The 19134-nt window shown below is 51.4% G+C and overlaps 9 protein-coding genes and 1 non-coding gene across 10 annotated transcripts; 6 read left to right on the top strand and 4 right to left on the bottom strand.

The window, feature by feature from the left end:
* Positions 1-811: 811 nt before the first annotated feature.
* PC9H_007229 (uncharacterized protein) lies at positions 812-2445 on the top strand (the record flags this gene model as incomplete). Its single annotated transcript, XM_036776762.1, has 5 exons — positions 812-1270; positions 1328-1635; positions 1954-2270; positions 2323-2367; positions 2426-2445. 5 exons carry the CDS (start codon positions 812-814, stop codon positions 2443-2445), a joined length of 1149 nt encoding a protein of 382 aa, XP_036630382.1.
* Positions 2446-2598: 153 nt separating this feature from the next.
* Positions 2599-3560, bottom strand: PC9H_007228 (uncharacterized protein; the record flags this gene model as incomplete). Its single annotated transcript, XM_036776761.1, has 2 exons — positions 2599-3414; positions 3471-3560. The coding sequence occupies 2 exons, from the start codon at positions 3558-3560 to the stop codon at positions 2599-2601; spliced, it is 906 nt and encodes a 301-aa protein (XP_036630381.1).
* A 1440-nt stretch (positions 3561-5000) lies between these two features.
* On the top strand, positions 5001-7135 carry PC9H_007227 (uncharacterized protein; the record flags this gene model as incomplete). The annotated part of the gene is made up of 6 exons (XM_036776760.1): positions 5001-5094; positions 5143-5696; positions 5751-5928; positions 5977-6530; positions 6579-6831; positions 6894-7135. 6 exons carry the CDS (start codon positions 5001-5003, stop codon positions 7133-7135), a joined length of 1875 nt encoding a protein of 624 aa, XP_036630380.1.
* Positions 7136-7645: 510 nt separating this feature from the next.
* CCP1 (heme peroxidase) lies at positions 7646-9257 on the top strand (the record flags this gene model as incomplete). Its single annotated transcript, XM_036776759.1, has 10 exons — positions 7646-7942; positions 8001-8049; positions 8102-8183; positions 8243-8396; positions 8447-8563; positions 8616-8632; positions 8683-8826; positions 8879-8950; positions 9002-9085; positions 9146-9257. 10 exons carry the CDS (start codon positions 7646-7648, stop codon positions 9255-9257), a joined length of 1128 nt encoding a protein of 375 aa, XP_036630379.1.
* Positions 9258-9771: 514 nt separating this feature from the next.
* On the top strand, positions 9772-10522 carry PC9H_007225 (uncharacterized protein; the record flags this gene model as incomplete). The annotated part of the gene is made up of 2 exons (XM_036776758.1): positions 9772-9934; positions 9993-10522. 2 exons carry the CDS (start codon positions 9772-9774, stop codon positions 10520-10522), a joined length of 693 nt encoding a protein of 230 aa, XP_036630378.1.
* A 187-nt stretch (positions 10523-10709) lies between these two features.
* Positions 10710-14473, bottom strand: TOP3 (DNA topoisomerase; the record flags this gene model as incomplete). Its single annotated transcript, XM_036776757.1, has 16 exons — positions 10710-10871; positions 10924-11031; positions 11085-11099; positions 11178-11435; positions 11494-11801; positions 11850-12177; positions 12224-12349; positions 12402-12580; positions 12633-12824; positions 12883-13103; positions 13151-13287; positions 13339-13420; positions 13466-13710; positions 13769-13928; positions 13977-14341; positions 14393-14473. 16 exons carry the CDS (start codon positions 14471-14473, stop codon positions 10710-10712), a joined length of 2967 nt encoding a protein of 988 aa, XP_036630377.1.
* A 294-nt stretch (positions 14474-14767) lies between these two features.
* Positions 14768-16405, top strand: PC9H_007223 (uncharacterized protein; the record flags this gene model as incomplete). The annotated part of the gene is made up of 5 exons (XM_036776756.1): positions 14768-14781; positions 14833-14840; positions 14938-15116; positions 15172-15534; positions 15584-16405. The coding sequence occupies 5 exons, from the start codon at positions 14768-14770 to the stop codon at positions 16403-16405; spliced, it is 1386 nt and encodes a 461-aa protein (XP_036630376.1).
* Positions 16406-16496: 91 nt separating this feature from the next.
* On the top strand, positions 16497-18085 carry ATG3 (E2-like enzyme; the record flags this gene model as incomplete). The annotated part of the gene is made up of 6 exons (XM_036776755.1): positions 16497-16520; positions 16570-16773; positions 16830-16875; positions 16930-16984; positions 17036-17497; positions 17554-18085. The coding sequence occupies 6 exons, from the start codon at positions 16497-16499 to the stop codon at positions 18083-18085; spliced, it is 1323 nt and encodes a 440-aa protein (XP_036630375.1).
* A 176-nt stretch (positions 18086-18261) lies between these two features.
* PC9H_007221 lies at positions 18262-18335 on the bottom strand. The gene has a single exon. It is a non-coding gene; the product is annotated as a tRNA-Val (tRNA).
* Positions 18336-18505: 170 nt separating this feature from the next.
* Positions 18506-19118, bottom strand: PC9H_007220 (uncharacterized protein; the record flags this gene model as incomplete). The annotated part of the gene is made up of 5 exons (XM_036776754.1): positions 18506-18698; positions 18746-18813; positions 18870-18949; positions 19007-19052; positions 19101-19118. 5 exons carry the CDS (start codon positions 19116-19118, stop codon positions 18506-18508), a joined length of 405 nt encoding a protein of 134 aa, XP_036630374.1.
* Between the last annotated feature and the right edge of the window lie 16 nt (positions 19119-19134).

Genomic DNA, 19134 nt, shown 5'->3' with positions numbered 1-19134 from the left:
CGGCTCTCTCAACAGGCGTAGCACGAGGCCTTTGGGAATGTCAAAGATGAAAGCTCTCAATTCTCGATACTCAGGTCGGTAGAGTATACTAGCAGGGCTTTTACAGTACTTGCGCTCATAAAGAGAGATGTCCTCACAGCTCAGAACTATGGGGTGCGTCACATTCGCAACTATCGAGAGGGAGCCGTCGGTCCCATGACCTGTCTGCCCGTGTCAGTTGTGCCTTGCAGACACTGCGCGACCTACTTTGTTGCGATGTCGAGATCCTCTTCGGATAAATATTGCACGCGGCCGAAAATTACGCCAAGGCACATATAGGCACATATCTACTGCCTCCGTCGTTGTAAACGAGTATCTACTCCTACGGTGAACCGACGCCGACCACATCGTCGTGTTGTGCTCACTCGGGAGCTCCTCGGTACCACGGTTACTTACAGCCCTCGACACCAACCACCTTCCCGCCAAAAGTTTTCCGCATGCAGATATATATAAAGTCGCTCTATGTCGACGAATCATACCATCAGTTCTACTACCCAAAGGCATTTGTTCAATTGTCTCAGACTCTGAAATATTTCTGTCGACATGTTCCGCCACTGCTGCTCTGACCGCTTTCACCTTCGCCGCCGTTGTCCTCGGCCAGCAAGTCGGCTCTTTGACCGCAGAAAATCACCTCGCCATCTCCATCCAACAGTGCACAGCTAGTGGGTGCACCACCCAACAAAAATCAGTTGTGCTCGACTCCAACTGGCGTTGGACTCACTCTACTAGCAGTGCCACTGTAAGTGATTTATGACATCGTGTTATGTGCTTCATGCTAAATTGCATACACTCAGAGCTGCTACACTGGCAATGCCTGGGACCCTGCTCTGTGCCCCGACCCGACGACGGTGCTGATTATAGCGGCACATACGGTATTACTACATCCGGCAACGCGCTCACCCTCCGCTTCGTGACCAACGTCCCATATTCGAAGAACATCGGCTCCCGTGTCTACCTCTTAGACGATGCCGACCACTACAGGATGTTTGATTTGAAGAACCAAGAATTTACGTTTGATGTCGACATGTCTGGCCTTCCTTGCGGCCTTAACGGAGCCCTCTACTTCTCTGAAATGCCTGCTGACGGAGGCAAAGCTGCCCATGCTAGCAATAAGGTGAAGCATGGATTCCACTGTTTGATTTTAGACGGTGCTGACTTGCTTAGGCTGAAATATGGAACTGGTTATTGTGATGCTCAATGCCCTCACGACATCAAGTGGATCAACGGCGAGGTAATATCATTACGCAAAGGGTGGGATCGCCCCGAGCTCACTTTTTTGACATTTCAGGCCAACATCCTCGACTGGGCGCCCTCCTCGACCGATTCCAACGCTGGCAATGGTCGGTACGGAGCCTGCTGCGCTGAGATGGATATCTGGGAAGCCAACTCTGAGGCTACCGCCTACACTCCCCACGTCTGCCGTGACCAAGGTCTCTACTGCTCCTCAGGCAATGATTGCGGGGATGGCAACAACCGCTATGGAGGTGTCTGCGACAAGGATGGTTGCGACCTTAATTCATACCGCATGGGCGACAAGAACTTCCTTGGTCGTGGAAAGACAGTCGACACCACCAAGAAAGTCACTGTTGTGACTCAGTATGTGACGTTGCAGCATTGCAATAATATGATGGCTAACTGGCGATGTACACTATATTTATAATTTTTTGCCGATAACAACACTGCCACTGGAAACCTCGTCGAAATCCGCTGTATCTCGTCCAGAACGGTGTCGTGTACCAGAACTCATTCTCGACTTTCCCTACATTGTCCCAGTGCAACTCCATCTCTGACAACTTCTGTGTCACCCAAAAGACTCTATCCGCGAGATAACCAATACTTCAACACCCATGGTGGAGTCGAGAAGATGGGTGACGCGATGGCCAATGGCATGGTCCTCATTATGTCCCTCTGAAGTGATCACGCCGCGCACATGCTCTGGCTCGACTCCGACTACCCCCTCGACAAGAGCCCGTCTGAGCCTGGTGTATCTCGTGGTGCTTGCGCCCCTAGCACTGGGAATCCTGACGATGTCGTCGCAAACAATGCCAATGCGTCCGTGACATTCTCGAACATCAAGTACGGGGCCATTGGCTCTACGTACGGCGGAAGCACTCCTCCTGTCTCCTCTTTAGGGAGCTCCTCTGTGCCCCCTGTCACCCCCACCTCCACTTCTGTACCAACTGGCCCCATACCACCTGCTGGTACCGTTCCCAAGTGGGGACAATGTGGCGGTGAGTAACACCTATTCGAAAACGTTGCAATAGTATGATCTACTTTCAACAGGAATCAACCACAGCGGACGATCTACCTGCACATACAGCAACGCCTGTGAGTAGATGCTCTCTTGTCATTTTCTGACTGCCACACTCACTTACATTGGCTCTAGGGTATTCTCAATGCCTTTAAGCTGCTATTGAGTTGAACTACTGGCGTGTATTTTTGTCTTTTCAGGAATATAGTATTGTACCAAGTCCGGTTGGTCATGGGGCTCAATGTTGAATAAGTACATCATCATATACCATTCTTAACGAAGTCGACTCTACTTTAAGTAGTGACGACTTAAGCAATAACATAACCAGCAATGCCCTGGTACACGAACCCAAGAAATTGGACAGCCTGGATCTCATTGTAGTTGGTGGTGAAGAGATGGTCCTGAACGACCTGGTTGTACAGCCTATATAGCGGCACGCTATTGCAGATTGGCCAGGGGAAGATATATCCAGCGACGCCTTCGGAGACATACCCGTAGTAGGCCACATATGTGTCGCGTTCCTGAGCGTTGGTGGTGTAGAAGTGATTGATGCCCCATGTGCTGTACAGGCGGTAGAGAGGGATGGTTTGTTGAACTTGGTTGGTGAAGATCTTCCCGGCGTTGCCCTCTGATTTATAGCCAGCCGCACGGGTAATTTCGACGTTGGATGTCGTGTAGAAGTGGTTGGTACCAGCTAGGTTGAATGCTCGGAGGAAGGGCGTTGCTTGGCGGGGATTTGGGCAGTGAGGTTGGCTGGGAGGGGGGCGATGTGGGGGAGGATAGAAGGGAGGAGGTCCTTGACGAGGGGGTCCACCGTGTCCTGGCCCGCCGCGTCCTGGCCCTCCATTCCCGGGGCCACCGTTGCCTGGCCCTCCACGTCCTGGTCCCCCATTTCCTGGTCCACCATGTCCTGGCCCTCCGTTTCCGGGTCCTCCACGTCCTGGTCCCCCGTTGCCTGGCCCTCCATTCCCTGGCCCTCCACGTCCCGGGCCGCCATTCCCTGGTCCTCCGCGTCCTGGCCCGCCATTCCCTGGCCCTCCTCGACCGGGGCCGCCATTACCTGGTCCGCCACGACCGGGACCACCGTTGCCGGGACCACCCCTTTGGGGCTCACGAACAACAACCTAAAGCGTCCATCAGTGACCGGTACAAGAATTAAACCTCGGGCGTAATGACACACCTCGCTGGTAGCATTGATGTCTGCAGTGGGGGCAGCGAAGACTTGCCCGACCAACAAGAGGGACGCGACGAGTATGTTGAAGACCTTCATCGTAGGGCTACTAGAGGAAACAAGTATGAAGTTCCTTAATTTTGTGTAGTCGACTGAGGAAGTATTTATATTTTGCGAAAGGCACCACCCTAGCTCTCGACATCAGAGGTCGGATTGTCGATAATTCACATTGGAGTTGCGACGAGTGCCTGTACGTGGCGCCATAGCTCATCCATGCGGTTGAGCGTGTGGTCGAAGACAACGAGGACCTGGCGGGTCCTCTGCGGTATCCAATATGTCAATATCCAGTGGGATCGGCATCGGCATCGTCTCCTCTCGCTCGCCAAGACCTCTAGCACTCGCAGGGGAAGCTTGCGCCAATGGCTCCGTGGTGTGGAACAGATCCAGGAGAATACTGCACACAAGTCAGCACATTGCAGGTTGAGTAGGTTTGACAATCCTCTGCGATGCGACGGATGTACCAGCGCGAAGGGACCGATCACTGTCTACCTTCTTTGGAACGTCAAACCTGGGTCGATGCAATGCGGCGTCGATAGACGTGTTCTGTCAACGGGCGAAGGGCGTGAGCGTGATACTTCTTTTCTGGCCTCCAGCCATTTTGCGTTCCCTCGTGAAAAGTGAGCCCGTGAGCATACGAACACCTATCAGGTACGAGGAAATGAATTGTCTGCAACGAACGATCTTCTTACTCCCTTGCGATGGTAGACTCGGGTTCTGGCAGACCCTCCGTAGTGCACGTTTTGAACCGAACCCGAACGATAACTGAAATGAGGGTAAATCCATCGCAACCAGAGTCTAGAAGGAGCGCCAATCAATAGTAACCACACAATTGTATGCCTTCTCAAGCTTCATCAAAAGCCTGCATTTCGACGCGCCGTCAAGACGAGCCTGATGATTGAACATTTGAAACCGAAGATTTTGATGGTCTGAAAACTGAAAAGGAGTGAAGATGTTGCTAGGACTGAGAGCTGGCTCGAGGGAGTGAGTAGTAAGTTATCCGTAGGTCGCTGCTTTGTTCGTCTGCATGTAATCCTAACGTTCACCTTGCGATTGTAGAACATAGAGATGTGTCGCGTCGCACTAGGCATCTTCTGGGAATCTATTATCTGCCCCTCAGCGCCCAGGAAGCGCTCAAACACGGCTCTTGTTCGGATGCTATAGACAGCTATAGACTGCATTGAGCGATATCAGGACTACGCGTCCCACTCGACAACTGGTTGCATATGGCTGCGTGCATCGCCGACCGTGTTGCGGCTGTTGCTGAACGAGTCGAAGAACACTCGCCGTTGGGATATCGGGCAAAATGGCGTTACTTTGACTGATCTGATGGACGTGCCCTGGTTACGAGATTGAATGGCTCCCATGAAGTTCAGCTCGTAGGGCGCCCAATACTCGAGAAGTCCCACCGCCTGTTGTTTTGTTCCTCCCCACTCTCCTTTACACCATTGATGCAGGCATCGAGCTAGGCCTTTGACCGCAATGAGCTCTCCCAGTGCGGCCTCTACCACCTCCTTGACTTTGAATTCCACGATCGTTGCGTCCGGCTTTGCAAGTGATGGATCTCCTGCTACTGGTGAATTTTGAAATCATTATTGACAGGTCAAAACTGATGTGCGATCAGGCCAGGTTCCGTCGTTGACCTCCACAAATAATTTCATAAACTTCTGCCTCACCTACCCAAACCTTCCAAACACTAATGGCTCGCAAGTCACGTCTGGGTCTTGTAATTCTGCGCCAATGGGCGCGATCCCTTCTATCCAGAACATCCCCTCTGTGAAGATTATTTCCCCGAAACATGGCGATACCATCCAACCCAACACGGAACTGCAGGTGTCGTTTGCTGTGCAAAATATGGAAGTCGGCGCGCCCGTCGATTCTCAGGTGAACTACCTATCTGCGCCACAGCAGCTCAACAACCAAGGCGTCATTAAAGGAAGCGCCTTCATAGTTGTGGAAGAGCTTTCGAGCCTCACCGACACCCAGCCTGGCAATCCACAGAGATTCTCACTATTCCAAGGAATACAAGGCGCTCCGGTGAACGGAGTGTTACAGGGAAGAATCACCAACGGTCTACCATCCGGAGTGTATCGGCTAACCACGCAGCTGAGAGCTTCTAATCGTCAGCCTCTCCTAGTGTCTACTCCAGAACATGGTTCGCTAGCAGATATGATTTATGTACGTGGTATTCGCACGATTTCTATTGCCTTACTTGACGAGTTGCACTTCTAGTTCACCGTTGGGGACGCCAACGACGCCGATTCTGTCGCAAGTTCTGGCACGTCCATTGTTGGCAATAGCATCGTTCCGGCAGCAGTCAACACACAAGATAGCTCCCAATCTTCATTAACGCTGGACCCCAAAGTGATTTCCGCAGCCTTCGCAAGCCCAGGACAAAGCCCCACCCCAGGTAAGAATGAAGTGCGTACGGGCAAGTATTCTACTGATCATTGAGCAGGAATCACTGGGTCCTTGACGTCTACAAACAATTTCATCAACTTCTGTATGACATTGGCGAATACAAGGCTTACAAATGGAGAAGTGGTGCCAGCTGGTTCATGCAATCCGGTCCCAATGGGTGTCTTGCCTGCTAACACGTTGATGCCCTCTTCGAAGTTCACAAACCCTAAGAATGGTGATAACCTACCTGCTCGCAAGGCATTTACTATCTCGCTTGCCGTGCGCAACTTCCAGACAGGCTCGCTAGCGAATCCCCAGAAGAGTTTCTTAGCCGCTCCTCAACAGGTCAATGCACAAGGGCTGATCATAGGACATGCGAAGGTCGTCATCGAAGCGCTTACAGGGTTCAATCAAACGACCCCGACAGATCCAACCAAGTTTGCGTTCTTCCAACACATTGGGTCGCAGGCACAAGGTGGAATCTTGACTGCGTCCGTCAGCGATGGCCTACCCGATGGGTACTACCGGTTGTCGTCCATCCTAAGTGCCACGAACTCGCAGCCTGTCATACTTCCCGTTTTTCAGGTTGGCATGAGCGACGATGCCGTTTATGTGAGTATGCCTCATTCCCGCAGCCTTCGCAATCTGATCATCGCCTAGTTCACAGTTGGCGACCCCACGAAAGTGACCGCGACGGAAGGTGGTGACAGCGGGAAAGGTTCGGGGTCGAAAGGTAGCGATGATCCTTCGCCGAGCTCTTCAGCTCCATCGGCGAAGTCGGACAACAAGGCAGCCATTATTGGCGGTGTGCTCGGTGGTGTGCTCGGCGCCATTATTATGTGCGCCCTCGTTTACGCAATACTACGATACCGGCGTCGGAAACGGCCCCGCCACAGTGTGGACCTCGATACTGGTATGGGTTTACTGTTGTCGGATGAGCCTTGATATCGGGCGCTGACGCTTCTGCTTTCTCAGAAGTCGCACAGGTACCAGTCACACCCTTCGAACAGGCAACGCTAGCCCCGATTTATCGGCGAGAGAAACCTCTTCCTGCAGGTCCCAGTGAGACGTCGGGCCCTTCATCCGCCGCTTCTCTTCTCGGTCGGGAATCCCAAACAGCAGGGCCAAGCAGTTCATCTTCTGCCTTCGGGCACAGCGAAATCTCCCAGTCCCGGAAGTCTGTCGCTGAGACCAGCCCACCACCTTACCAGCCTTGACCATGCGACGTCTCACACTGTTCATTTCTTTCTCGTGTATATGGGTACTAGTGCATAGTTGGTTTCTATTCAATGTATTCTTGCACTTCCATGGTTGCCCGTCTTGCCCTGGAAAGATGCTGTATAAACGTGTCGGCGTGTATACCAGCGTGACCTCCAATCTCCCAAGGCTATTCAGTTCGGAGGGTAAACAATTCAATTGATGAGAGAAAGAAGGACAAGCGAAACGGACACGGTCAGCTGAACAGAAGGGCTACTAAAAGAAGGATATCCTGGCCTAAAATAGTCGATGCCCCCGGTTGACTTACTTCCAACGTCGTTTGCGATTTACAAACGACATTCTGGCGTTGAGTTGCGTGCAGGGGAAGCACCTCAGGATATTGCGCCACATGGCTGATAAACAGGAAGCTCGGGATTGGCCCGGCGTCTGTTCGGTCAAGCTCGGCTTATAAATTTCTAGACCATTCCGTTCACCACCCACCTTTCATCCGTACCACTCTGACTGTGACCATGCTCTCGACGTTCCTCCGTGCGCCAGCTCGCAGAGCAGTATTTACCGCCTCGATCCCAAAAGCACCGGTGCGCAGGCAGGCTGCTTTCCGCAGATTCTCGACCGCACCGCCCAGCGAACCAGCGAAGTCAAATACTGCTTTGTACGCTGCTTTGGGCGCCGCGACCGTTGCTGGTCTCGGTTATTGGTTCTACGCCTCCGATGCTGGCCGCGAGGCTGTTACGGCTGCAAAATCTGGCGTTCAGTCCGGCAAGGTGGCCTTGAACTTTACCCCTACGAAAGAGGATTATCAAAAGGTCGGTGAAAGGTTGGGAATATGGGTTAGGAGGTGTCTGACCCTCCGACGGTGGATAGGTGTACAACAAAATTGTCGAATTTGTTGAGGACGCCGGCGATTACGACGGTAAACGTTATCGCTCGCTTGTTGTATTTACTCACACTGATAAGCATCGCAGACGGTTCGTATGGCCCTGTTCTCGTCCGCCTCGCATGGCACAGCTCGGGTACTTATGATAAAGAGACAAAAACCGGCGGCAGGTGAGAATCCATTTGAAAGCAGCGATGCGCGGCCTCTGATCACGACACGGGATTCATAGCAACTATGCCACCATGCGCTTCGAGCCCGAGTCTACTCACGGCGCCAACGCCGGGCTTAATGTAGCCCGTGATCTCATGGAGAAGGTTAAGCAGGAATTCCCGTGGATTAGTTACGGTGACTTGTGGACTCTTGGTGGTGTTTGCGCAATTCAGGTGAGTTCTCATCCGACCGCCCCTCTGCGGCATAGTAAATCCCTCGGCAGGAAATGTCTGGTCCCAAGATTCCCTGGCGTCCTGGGCGTATCGACGGCTTCGCTGCCAACGCTACTCCTGACGGTCGCCTCCCGGATGCTACGCAAGGTGCTGACCATCTCCGCAACGTGAGTTATGCTCGTGTCTTGTACTCGTACAACATTCTGATTCACCCCCCAGATCTTCTACCGTATGGGGTGTGTCCATCGGCTTTGCATGTTCTCCCATTCATGCTAAATTAATTTAGATTCAATGACCAAGAAATTGTCGCTCTCTCTGGTGCCCACGCTCTTGGACGCTGCCACGCCGACCGCTCCGGATTCGAGGGCCCCTGGACATTCTCGCCTACTACTCTGACCAATGATTACTACAAGCTTCTGTTCGACGAGAAGTATGTGCATAATTTTCCATCATCAACGACTTATTACTGATTGATCTACTAGATGGGTATGGAAGAAGTGGAACGGCCCTAAACAGCTCGAGGATAAGAAGACACGTTCTTTGATGATGCTTCCGTAATGCCAGTTGTTGATCTCGAAGTTTTTTCTACTAACGCCGCACTACAGCACGGATTATGTTCTCATCACCGACAAGAGCTACAAGAAATTCGCTAGGGCCTACGCTGATAACCAGGACCTATTCTTCAAGGAGTACGTACCTCTCATCAATCTCTATCTATCTGTCAACATCTGACCTGACCGTTACTCCAGCTTCTCCGCTGCTGTCTCTAGGCTCTTCGAACTTGGTGTCCCTGAGTCTCAGTGGGTGACTTCTGAGCCCTGGGAGATGAAGACCAAGGAGGAGCAAGAGGCTGAGAAGTAGATTCCATTCGCCTCGTATGTATAGCGTTCGGAGAGACTTTCTTAGACCCTAGAGCTCGCTTGCTGGGTAGAGATGTAGAGGGTTGATTAAATAACTTTACTTACTTTGTTATATACTCGATTGACTTGGGTTCAAGTTACTACATTGAAGCGTTGTCCCCGACTGAGAGGGCTGCTGAGAGTGGCTGCGCCATGATGCTATTTCGGGAACTCTGACTGTTACTTTATCGGGCGGAAGCTTCCTGTTCTCGTTTCGATATATCGGGCTGTTTGAGGGTATTTCTGTTTTGACCGCTTTCGCGTAGTTTTGGCCGATCTGACGGGAAGGCTGTGCCCTACATGGAAGCGATTGAAGTGATTGCAATGTGCATTGCATAGGCGCCGGGGATGATTCATCGCCCGACTACGGCGAATCTATAACCTTCTCGAAGTCCAACGCGCTTGTTTGCCTTTAAATACGACTCTAGGATAGGTTTCTTCTTCAGCACTATTCCCACTGGTATAAAGGCCCTATCATGAGTAACTGGACTCCTTGGCAGCCGGGATATTACCAACCCCCACACCCTCAGACCGCCCCACCTCATCCTCATATCTACAATCCCCAGCAATATGCACCTGGGACATACTGGGAACAACCAGCTTGGAATCGCCCTAATTATCATCCTGAGCCACCGCAATGTAGGCCCACTCCTTGTTACCACTAACACCGCGCGGTGGTACTCATCCTCGATCGTAGCAGCGGGGGGCGCCTACCGATCGGCAAAGTATCCTACGCTGAACCCCATTCTCGCGGCGGATACTACCCTCCTACGATTCGATATTAGAAGAAAACCAGTGACCGATATCCTACAAACGACATACTACTCCAATCGGTACCTCCCAGCCCTCGAATCGCGTGCTAAGCAAATGCGACTGATCTCGAAGGCCTTTCCGTTTGCGATTGATATTGTCTCACCGACTCCAATAACGTGTGAGATGGTGTGGGATGCGTTGTACACCGGGCTACAAGAGCCCCTAGCGGATTCGGAATGGGGAATACTGGCTACGTACGACGAGTTGAAGAAGCAAAGGTCGACGATCGAGAAAGCGGCGAAGAAACGGTCGGAGGGTGAGCCAGATCAAGATGGTACATTCATCAGGGTGGATTGGTTAGGGGATAAGGTCTACTTCAAGGGTTTGGAGAAGGATGATGATTTTCAAAAGCTGAGGGCATCCACGGCGTTGAAGCCATGCCCGGAGACTTGGATTGTCAAGCTAAGTCCATAGTCGTAGGTTCGATCATGGAAACGGCCATATGGACGAGGTCGCATGCTGTGTCTTCGTATACCTTTACAAAATGATCCACTCAGTCCTATCGTTGAGAGTCGAAAGCCTATATGTATGAGCATGGTAGCATGTAAAGTAGATATTGAAATGAATACAATACCAATACAACGCACGGAAAAGCAATAATTTAAGCATCAATAGCCATCTGCAGCACCAAATGTCGATTTACTTGATCCCCGGCCACGTTTCCCTCCTGTAGACCCTCGACCACCTCGTGAGCCTTTCCCTCCGCGGGAAGTGGAGGTCGACTTCGAACGTCCTCGTGGCGCTGAAGATTGCCCTGGACAAGCTAAACAAGGGATCAATTCATCGATCGTTGAGGAAGATCCTCAAAGACCAACCATTACTGAAATGGCCCTCCTTATCGCATTTGAAACAGCGGATTGCATTACCAGCTCCAGAACCAAAACTTCGCGCGCGTTTGGGACCGGGGGCTTCGTTCGGACATGCTGCACGACAGGGATGTTAGCGACAGTCCGAAGGTATTCTTAATGTAACCTACCGCTTGCCCAATGACCTCGCATATGACACTTCAAAATGGCGATGTTAAATGCGTGGGTGCTCAAGTAGAGAGAGAGGAGTGGCTGATATATACCTTATAGCATTCGTCATCCGGATTGGCTTTACCACCACCGCCTCCGCCTCCGCCCCCACCACCACCGGCTCCATTCTGCGCGGAGAACCCACGCGTCTCAGTCCTCGGAGGTTCATCGTCGAACTCGAAGAAATCGCAAACGCTCTCTGCACACTTCCAGAATTTCCGACCTTGGTTGGGGCCTTCCTTGACGACAGTCAATCGAGTACCATCAACGTTGCACTTGCATGTTCTTGCTGGACCTGTATTTGCCTCGTTCTGCACCGACAGCCCTCGTAAGGCGAATTCATTTGCTGAACAGAACTCTATTACTCACCAAGGAGAATGCTCGTTTCGTCGGTACTATCTTCGATGCATCGGTGTCAACGGATTCGACAGGTACACGGTCTCCTGTCCATTGAAAGAACCCACAAGAGTCCTTAGAGCATGCCCAATACTGCTTTCCCTTACTCGCGGTCTCATTCGTGATAACTCTCCTTATTGCTGGAGCACCACAATTGCAACTCATGCCGCCACTGCTCGTAGAAGAGGACGCTATCGGCATGGGCGGTGGTGCGCGGGATGGAGGCTTCTGCCTTGGTGGTGCTGGTGGCGCGGGTGGTTGGAGTAGGATGTCTTCATCATCTAAGAGCGAGTTAATTCGACGGAATGTGGAGGGTAGGTACGGCTTACCGTCGATATATAGACTACGAGTGGGTTGCTTCCCGCCGCGCGAAGACGAGGAGTTGCTGGATGTGCGGGCGCCTCGCTTAGTCCCACGAGTGGCTGCCGAACCTCTCGTCCCCCTAGTACCAGTACCGCTCCCTCTAGTTGGATTACTCGGACCGCCTCTCCCTCCACCCCCTCCATCGCCGCCGTCATTGTCATTACCACCCCCGCCACCACCGGGCCCCCTCCCTCGACCACCACCACCGCCTCCTCCTCCTCCGCCGCCGCCGCCGCCAGCATCAATCCCACCGTTCGCGCCGCCACCGCCTCCGGCGATGCGTTGTTGTACACTCTGTTACGTCTTAGATTGAGCAAGAGGGAAAACGACTTTGACTCACGGTTATAACTCGATCGAAATCCCGCCTAGCGATGATATACATTTCCTTATACTGCTCGATTGCTTGGTTGAGCATATCGTGCTTTGTCTTATTCCTCTCGCAGACTTGTACCATGGCACGTTCAGTCTAAAGCAGTCAGGGTGATATTTGGCGAGCAATGGCAATAACCTCATCTTACCTCGCGTCGTAGTTGGGGTTTGCTCAAGCTCTTGTCAAAGCCGATTTGATTGTATCCTTCAATGAGCCCAATTCCAAGCGTAGAAGGCACGAGATATTTGACTTGGCCTTCGAACCTTTCAACAACGTACTCGCGCTGGACAATGGTCTCAATATGCTGAGCAATAGTAGCATCGGTTCCTAGACCACGAGACGGTCAACAAGTTGCCTAAAGAGTCGGAAGATAACTCACCGATGCCATTCTTGTCCATCAACGTAACTAGGTCAGCTTCCGTGAGTAGGCTGGGCGGAGACGTTTCGCCGTCTTTGAGTTCACAAACTGAGGGCTGAAATTCCTCTCCTTCCGCAAAGTCTGGCACAGCGTGAGACACCCACTTGTCGTAGGGATATACATCGAGGTAATTTCGTTCGTGAACAATCAAACCTTGAGCGAGTTCCTATCCGTGTCAGAATCATAAGTAAAAGGTGTGAATCAGGCGTACCAGTAGTGAAGAACTCTTCCCCTCCGCATACAACATCAATCGTTGTCTGGGAGCCTACTGCATCTTTCGAACAACACGCCAAAAATCGCCGCGTGACGAACTCATACACTCGCTTCTCATCTCCACCGAGATTGCCAGCGTGTGCTGTCGGATGAATTGGAGGATGAGCTTTATCATTGTTCTTACCTCGTCTTGGCGGGGTGAACTCTCCTCCCTGCAGACTTCGAAGCCATTAGAAGGAGGAGGACAGAGAGAGGTGCGAGCATACGTAGTAGCGAACTGCCCCCACGCCGGGTCCACGGTTTGTTTATCAATCAGTGTCATGAAGTCAAATTGAGGATCAAACTGGTCCGTTTCTGTACGAGGATACGACAGGAAGCCCTGTTGGTATAGTTTCTCTGCTATCTGTAATCATTTGATATCAGTGCCGTCCCCTCATATGTTTCAGACGCGTACATCAAGGACTTTCTTTGGAGCCAGCCTCAGCAATCGGGAGCCAGCCTTTTGCAATTCCACCGTAGTCAATGGAAGAGGTTTCCTGGAGGATGTTTAGTGCTGTTGGGATACTAAGGTCGCTCCTTACCATTTCTTCGTGGGCTTCTTAGTGACCTTTGTAACTCGAGCGGTTACATCTGAGAGAACTTGCTGGTATATGACAGCAGCCACATCCATGTCAAAGAGGTGGCCCCGCCGCCAGTTGAATTTTGTCTCTTCTCTATTACGAGTCAATGCGAGGTAAATATACCAGAAGGCCTCCGCAATGAAGCCCTGGACGTCGTTATAACGCGCCACAACGAATCCCAAGGTCGGAAATTGGCAGGGACCTGTCTTCTTCAGCCTGTAAACAAGTCATGGGGTACATAGGCAGCATACCGTAAGAAATGACTTTCAATTCGCCAGGGAGATTTGCAAGGGCTTTCAGCGTTTTGGTCTGGTAACGGGTGAACGCGGCCCCGATCTTCAAGTCTAGAACGGTCCGCGCCTCTACGGCGTCGGCTTGGGCTTGGTCAAGTTCGACCGGATGCTGCGCGGCATTGTGAATTTGCCTAAAGAAGCTAAACGGTCAATTCAAACAGGAAGGCTATGATACTCACTGTGCAATGATAGCACTGAAGCGAGCCCTCTTAACGATGATGTTTCTCTTCGCTTTCCTGCACACCCGCGCAATTTCCGACCCAATATGCTCCCCCTCTCTATCACAATCCGTCCATATCATTAGCATATCAGCTGTTCTCGCTTCCGCCAATATGTTTGCCTCCATGGTCTTCGCGTCTTTGGAAATCTCGCTTTTGACCGGCGCATCGAAGAGCTCGAAAGGGTCGCAGGAGTTCCAGCTTTGGTGGGTGTCATGAAAGGAGTGCGAAGTTAAGTGGCCAGCAACTGCCGTCACTGTGAAGTGGGCATTCGTTTGGGGGTAATCGAAATCGTAGTTCTTGATAAAGTTTGTCCGTGTGTTTCGCTGTGCAGAGTCAGCACTTTGTTTCCGGATAATGTGTCTAGCTAGATTCACCGTCGTAAACCTCCCCCCGGAAAGAATTCCAGTTATAGATTTCGCGATGGAGGGCTTCTCCGCTACACATAGCACTCTCATGAGCCAACGGCGCGTACGAATGTCTTGAGTTCCAAGAGATGATGCGAGCTTGATTCTCGCCTTTTTGGAGTATGGCGCGTGTCAGATTCCTAGACTGCGTAGAAGCGTAGCAGACATCCAACTGTCACGGTGTAATGGTGGTGAAGTGACAGAAAGAGACGCGTTTGAAATTGGCGCGTCGCATCTGTTTGTAGCTGTTTGCACCAGACGGCCTCGATCACAAAATTTCGTACAATAGGCTGCAGTGCACTGCACAGATAATCATCCTCGAGTACATATCGCCTGGTAGTCAAAATGGTTTCATTCCAGTGAGTGGACCTACCATATTGCTCATACTTAGAGTGCTGACTCTCTATCAGGTGCCATAGTGAGTTACAGCTCATTGTTGAGTACTTCAGGAGCGAATTAATCTGCTCTGGATCCATCACAATTTCTGTCAAGGCTGACTGCCTGCATTTCACTAGGTTGTGGCGATGTGGTCAAAAAGCCCAAGCTCGACCAACATCACAGCAGATGTCACGCTGGTTTCGATTGCATCGACTGTTCCAAGACGTTCAATTCACCGGGGGAGTGGAAGGGCCATACATCATGTATAAGTGAGGCCGAAAAGTATCAAAAGAGTCTGTACAAAGGCCCCAAGACTGTGCGTTTTTTTTTTTCCCATTACGAGGGAGAGTTGATGCGAACAAGCAATAAAGGGCGAACAACAACAATATAAGAACAATTACACGACGGCTGGGTCTGTTGTTCCTGGACGAGGGCGAGGTGGTCCTATCGGTAACCGTGGGGGCAGGGGTGGAGGTTATAGCAATGGCTGGCAAAAGGATCGGAGCACAGGTGCCAATACGACGCCTCTAGGGACACCTGTCCGTCTGTCACCTCCGGTCCCGGTCCCAACCCCCGTCGATGATACCCCTTCTACTTCTCAACTGAAGGTCGTCCCACCTTCTAAACAGCCGACTACTAAAACTGTACAAGAAGCGGTACCTAAGGGCCAAGGGAAGGAGAAGCGTAAGGATGAGTCGAAAAAGCGTAAATCTCCGGCGCCTGAGGAAGATTTAGTATGTGGGCACTTCTGGGCTCAAGATCCATCACCTAATCTTTTTCTAGGCCACTTCTACTGAAGCTGAACCCGCGAAGAAGAAGGCCAAACTTCCGGAGCCCGGCGAGAGCTCTGGGAGTAAACCCGAGAAGAAGAAAAAGAAGGCGAGTCGGAAGGAAGAAGAGATATCCGAGAAGAATGAGGGACAACTAGACGGTGAGATGAGCAAGAAGGATAAGAAGGAACGCAAAAAGAGCAAGAAGTCAACGGCTGTGGACCCATCAGTCCTTGATAAGTCGACTGTGGTCAACGGCGAGGGAGATCGGGCAGCTGAGACGAAAGAGGGGCAGTCTGGCGGAGTAGAGCTTGTGGCGAACGAAGAGGGCAAGTCCAAAAAGCGAAAAAGGTCGAAGGCCGACCAAAACCCTGTACCCGCTGACGATGGTACTGCTGGAGACCCAGACAAGAAGGGCAAGCCAAAGGATGCCAGTCTCGCGAACACTCAGGCCGAAAGCGAGAAAGGCAAAAAGAAATCGAAAAAGGGCAAGTCCGTAGCAGAGGTGCCCCCGGAAGCCGTTCAGGCAAATGAAGCTGCTCAGGATCCCGAAACACACGATGCGAAAGCCACTACTGACTCCAAGAAAAAGCGGAAACGCAGCCACGTCGATGAGGCGGACGCCTCTCATACAGAACCGTCCCCTAAAGAGAAGTCGAAGAAATCAAAGAAAACGAGTAAACCTTCGAATGATTCCCAATCCGAGGCAGCCATATTAGGCGACTCGAACGCCATCCCAGACTCAAAATCGGTATCAGGCGGAGATGTGAAGGTGAAAAAGGACAAGAAGTCTAAAAAGGATAAAAAGGCTGAGGCAGCGGCTTCGGCTGCTTGAGGACTCCCTTTTGGTGTTCGCTTTGCTTATTAGCCTACTTTGTGCGGTATCTGATTTTTGTACTGATCTATATGTTTTCGTCGTGCTTTCTATGCGACTGGCGATCGCATGTCTCGTGAGTACATGGGAGCAACGCGTGAGGCCGGCGTCTTATTTCCTTATAGCAGCACCGCCACACTTCATCTATCCAGATCGATTTCCAAGTTGACATACACTTGAAGGGGAATCTTCAAGTTACTGTCAATACTGAGCCTACTTCAACGATATGCACGCTATCCAGGTTCGTGGTGTCCATCCTGTTACATCACGAAAACCTGATCATCGTCCTGCAGCAACAATATTGGGCTGTTCGAGAATACCTCAGCCCCGTGCGTCAAACGATATACTGCCCATCGTGATAAATTCTGATGATTACAATCAAAAGGTCTTAAAGGAGAGCAAGTTCAAGGAACACGGTAGAATAACCCCAGGTACGGACGAGATTCGAGGCCAGACCACGTTTGCGTAACTGATCTGCTCGACAGAGGAGTTTGTAGCAGCTGGCGACTTCCTTGTGTACAAGTTTCCGGTGTGGACATGGTGGGGTTCAATGATAAAGGTGTGAGCGGCGGATACTGATTGTTGAGGCAGGGAGAAAGGCGACCCCACGAAAGCCCGTGACTATCTTCCAGCCGATAAACAATACCTGTTGACCCGTGGAGTGCCCTGCCTTCGGCGCGCGACATCTCTCGCGTACACCGACGCTGATGAAGACGCGGAGCGCTTGCTCTCTTTCGGAGACAGTTCAGCTACAGGGAGCGAGGCCGACGAGTGGGTTGAAACGCATGCTGGGCGCAAGCCTTCACACGACGCAGCCAACCCAGGCACGATAGACGACATCCCCGACTTAGATGGAGATGATCATCCCGCAGGAGGCGCTGGTGTGGGTGGTGTCACAGCTGGCATGGGGAACATCTCTTTAGGAGGGAGTGCCGCTGTAGCGGAGACACCAGATTTGGACGATATCCCTGATATGGAGGAGGAAGGACTTGAAGAGGGAGATGAAGCGACAGCTGTTGCATCCAAGGCTGCCCCAGCTGTAATTGATGCCAGGTGCGTGCTTGGTCTGCACTCCCGCTCACCACCGCTCATATTCTTGCCCTCTCCAGTAATATCGAAGTCGCTGGAGGCAATCTCCTGCAAGTCAGAACGTACGATGTCATGATCACATACGACAAGTACTACCAAACACCGCGCATCTGGCTCATCGGCTATGACGAGAACGGCACGCCCCTCACACCACCGCAGATCTTCCAAGATATTTCTGCTGATCATGCATTCAAGACCGTTACCATCGAGCCGTTCCCTCATTCGGCTTCCTTACAAGCAGCATCTGTTCATCCTTGCAAGCATGCAAGCGTCATGAAGAAAGTCATTGAGCGCATGAACAGCGGCATGATAGAGGAACAACTCGCTCAGCAACGTAAATCGGGGTCTCCTGCGCCCAAGGACACAAAGCCGTCTTCTTCGTCGACCGTCAAGAAGTGGCCATTCAGTCGTAAGGCAAGTGGCTCTGGGAAGGGCGAAGCAGACGAAGAAGAGATCGAGGGAATGAGAGTCGATTTCTATCTTGTCGTGTTTTTGAAGTTCATTGCCTCGATCGTCCCGACCATTGAAGTCGATTCTACCACTTCGTTCTGATCGTCCTACCCGCTTGTCATAGTATACCCCCGTGCGGAGCTCCATGTATGTATAATAATCCCGTCAATAAATGTAGATATTACTATAGAGATATTTGGGTGGGCGTAAGCGGCAGACTGACTACACGGTTCAACGCAGTCACTTCCGTGAGCAAGGAACAAAACAGACGCAAAAAGTGATTCGACCCAGGTTCGAACTGAGGACCTTCTGTGTGTTAGACAGATGCGATAACCAACTACGCCATCGAACCGCTGAAAGGATCGTCTCTTCGACAGTATATGGACTGAGTAAGAAAAAACATGGACCTGGGCATCACTATTGAAAGAGGAAGAGTTGCGAAGACGTCTGAGGAAACGGCGGTGCTTGCAAAGAACGTGAATGTCATATTGTCCCAAGACATATTACAACCATCTAGTGTCTCTACTCATCGAGGTTGATTGCCTTGCCAAACTTGGCGTAAAGGGTTACTTTCAATTCTTTCATCTGCTTTTCACAGTCTTCTGCCGACGCCGTCAAAGCACTGAGCCGTTTGTCCAGCTCGCCTTGATCCTTTTCAAGGTGCTTCAGTGCCTTGGGATGAGGCATATGAAGAAACGCCTCGCCGATTTTATATCTTCACAATAGATCAGATCAAGAAATATAGCCAGAGAAACGACGAACAGTACTGGTTCGTCTTCATCAGCGAGCTCCAATTCTGTGGCTAGATCGTCCAGGGCTTCCTTCTCTTGCTGCTCCATAAATGTCAGATGCCGCGAACATCGAGGGAGAAAGATATCATTTTTACCTTGACCTCCTCTAGGTTTTCTTCGATACTTCTCAATCGGCTGTTAAGTTTGGAGAAGGTATTGATTCTCTGTTGATCCTCTAATGCGACATGGTCAGGGCCCCAGCCGAGGTAGATTCCTGGAGCTACTTACTTACCCCAAGTCACTTCCTCAGCATCTGTAGCCTCGTCCTCCTGTTCTAGCTATTCCCTAGTTTATTGATTGATGTCGAAGAGGATGAGCCCACTCACCATACGCAAACTGTTCATCGTGGTCTGGAAGTAA

The sequence above is a fragment of the Pleurotus ostreatus genome (genome assembly GCF_014466165.1).
Source record: "Pleurotus ostreatus strain PC9 chromosome Unknown scaffold_5, whole genome shotgun sequence".
Taxonomy (NCBI): Eukaryota; Fungi; Basidiomycota; class Agaricomycetes; order Agaricales; family Pleurotaceae; genus Pleurotus; species Pleurotus ostreatus.
Note: the sequence above shows the minus strand (reverse complement) of the source record. Positions and strands in the feature narration are given on the sequence as shown.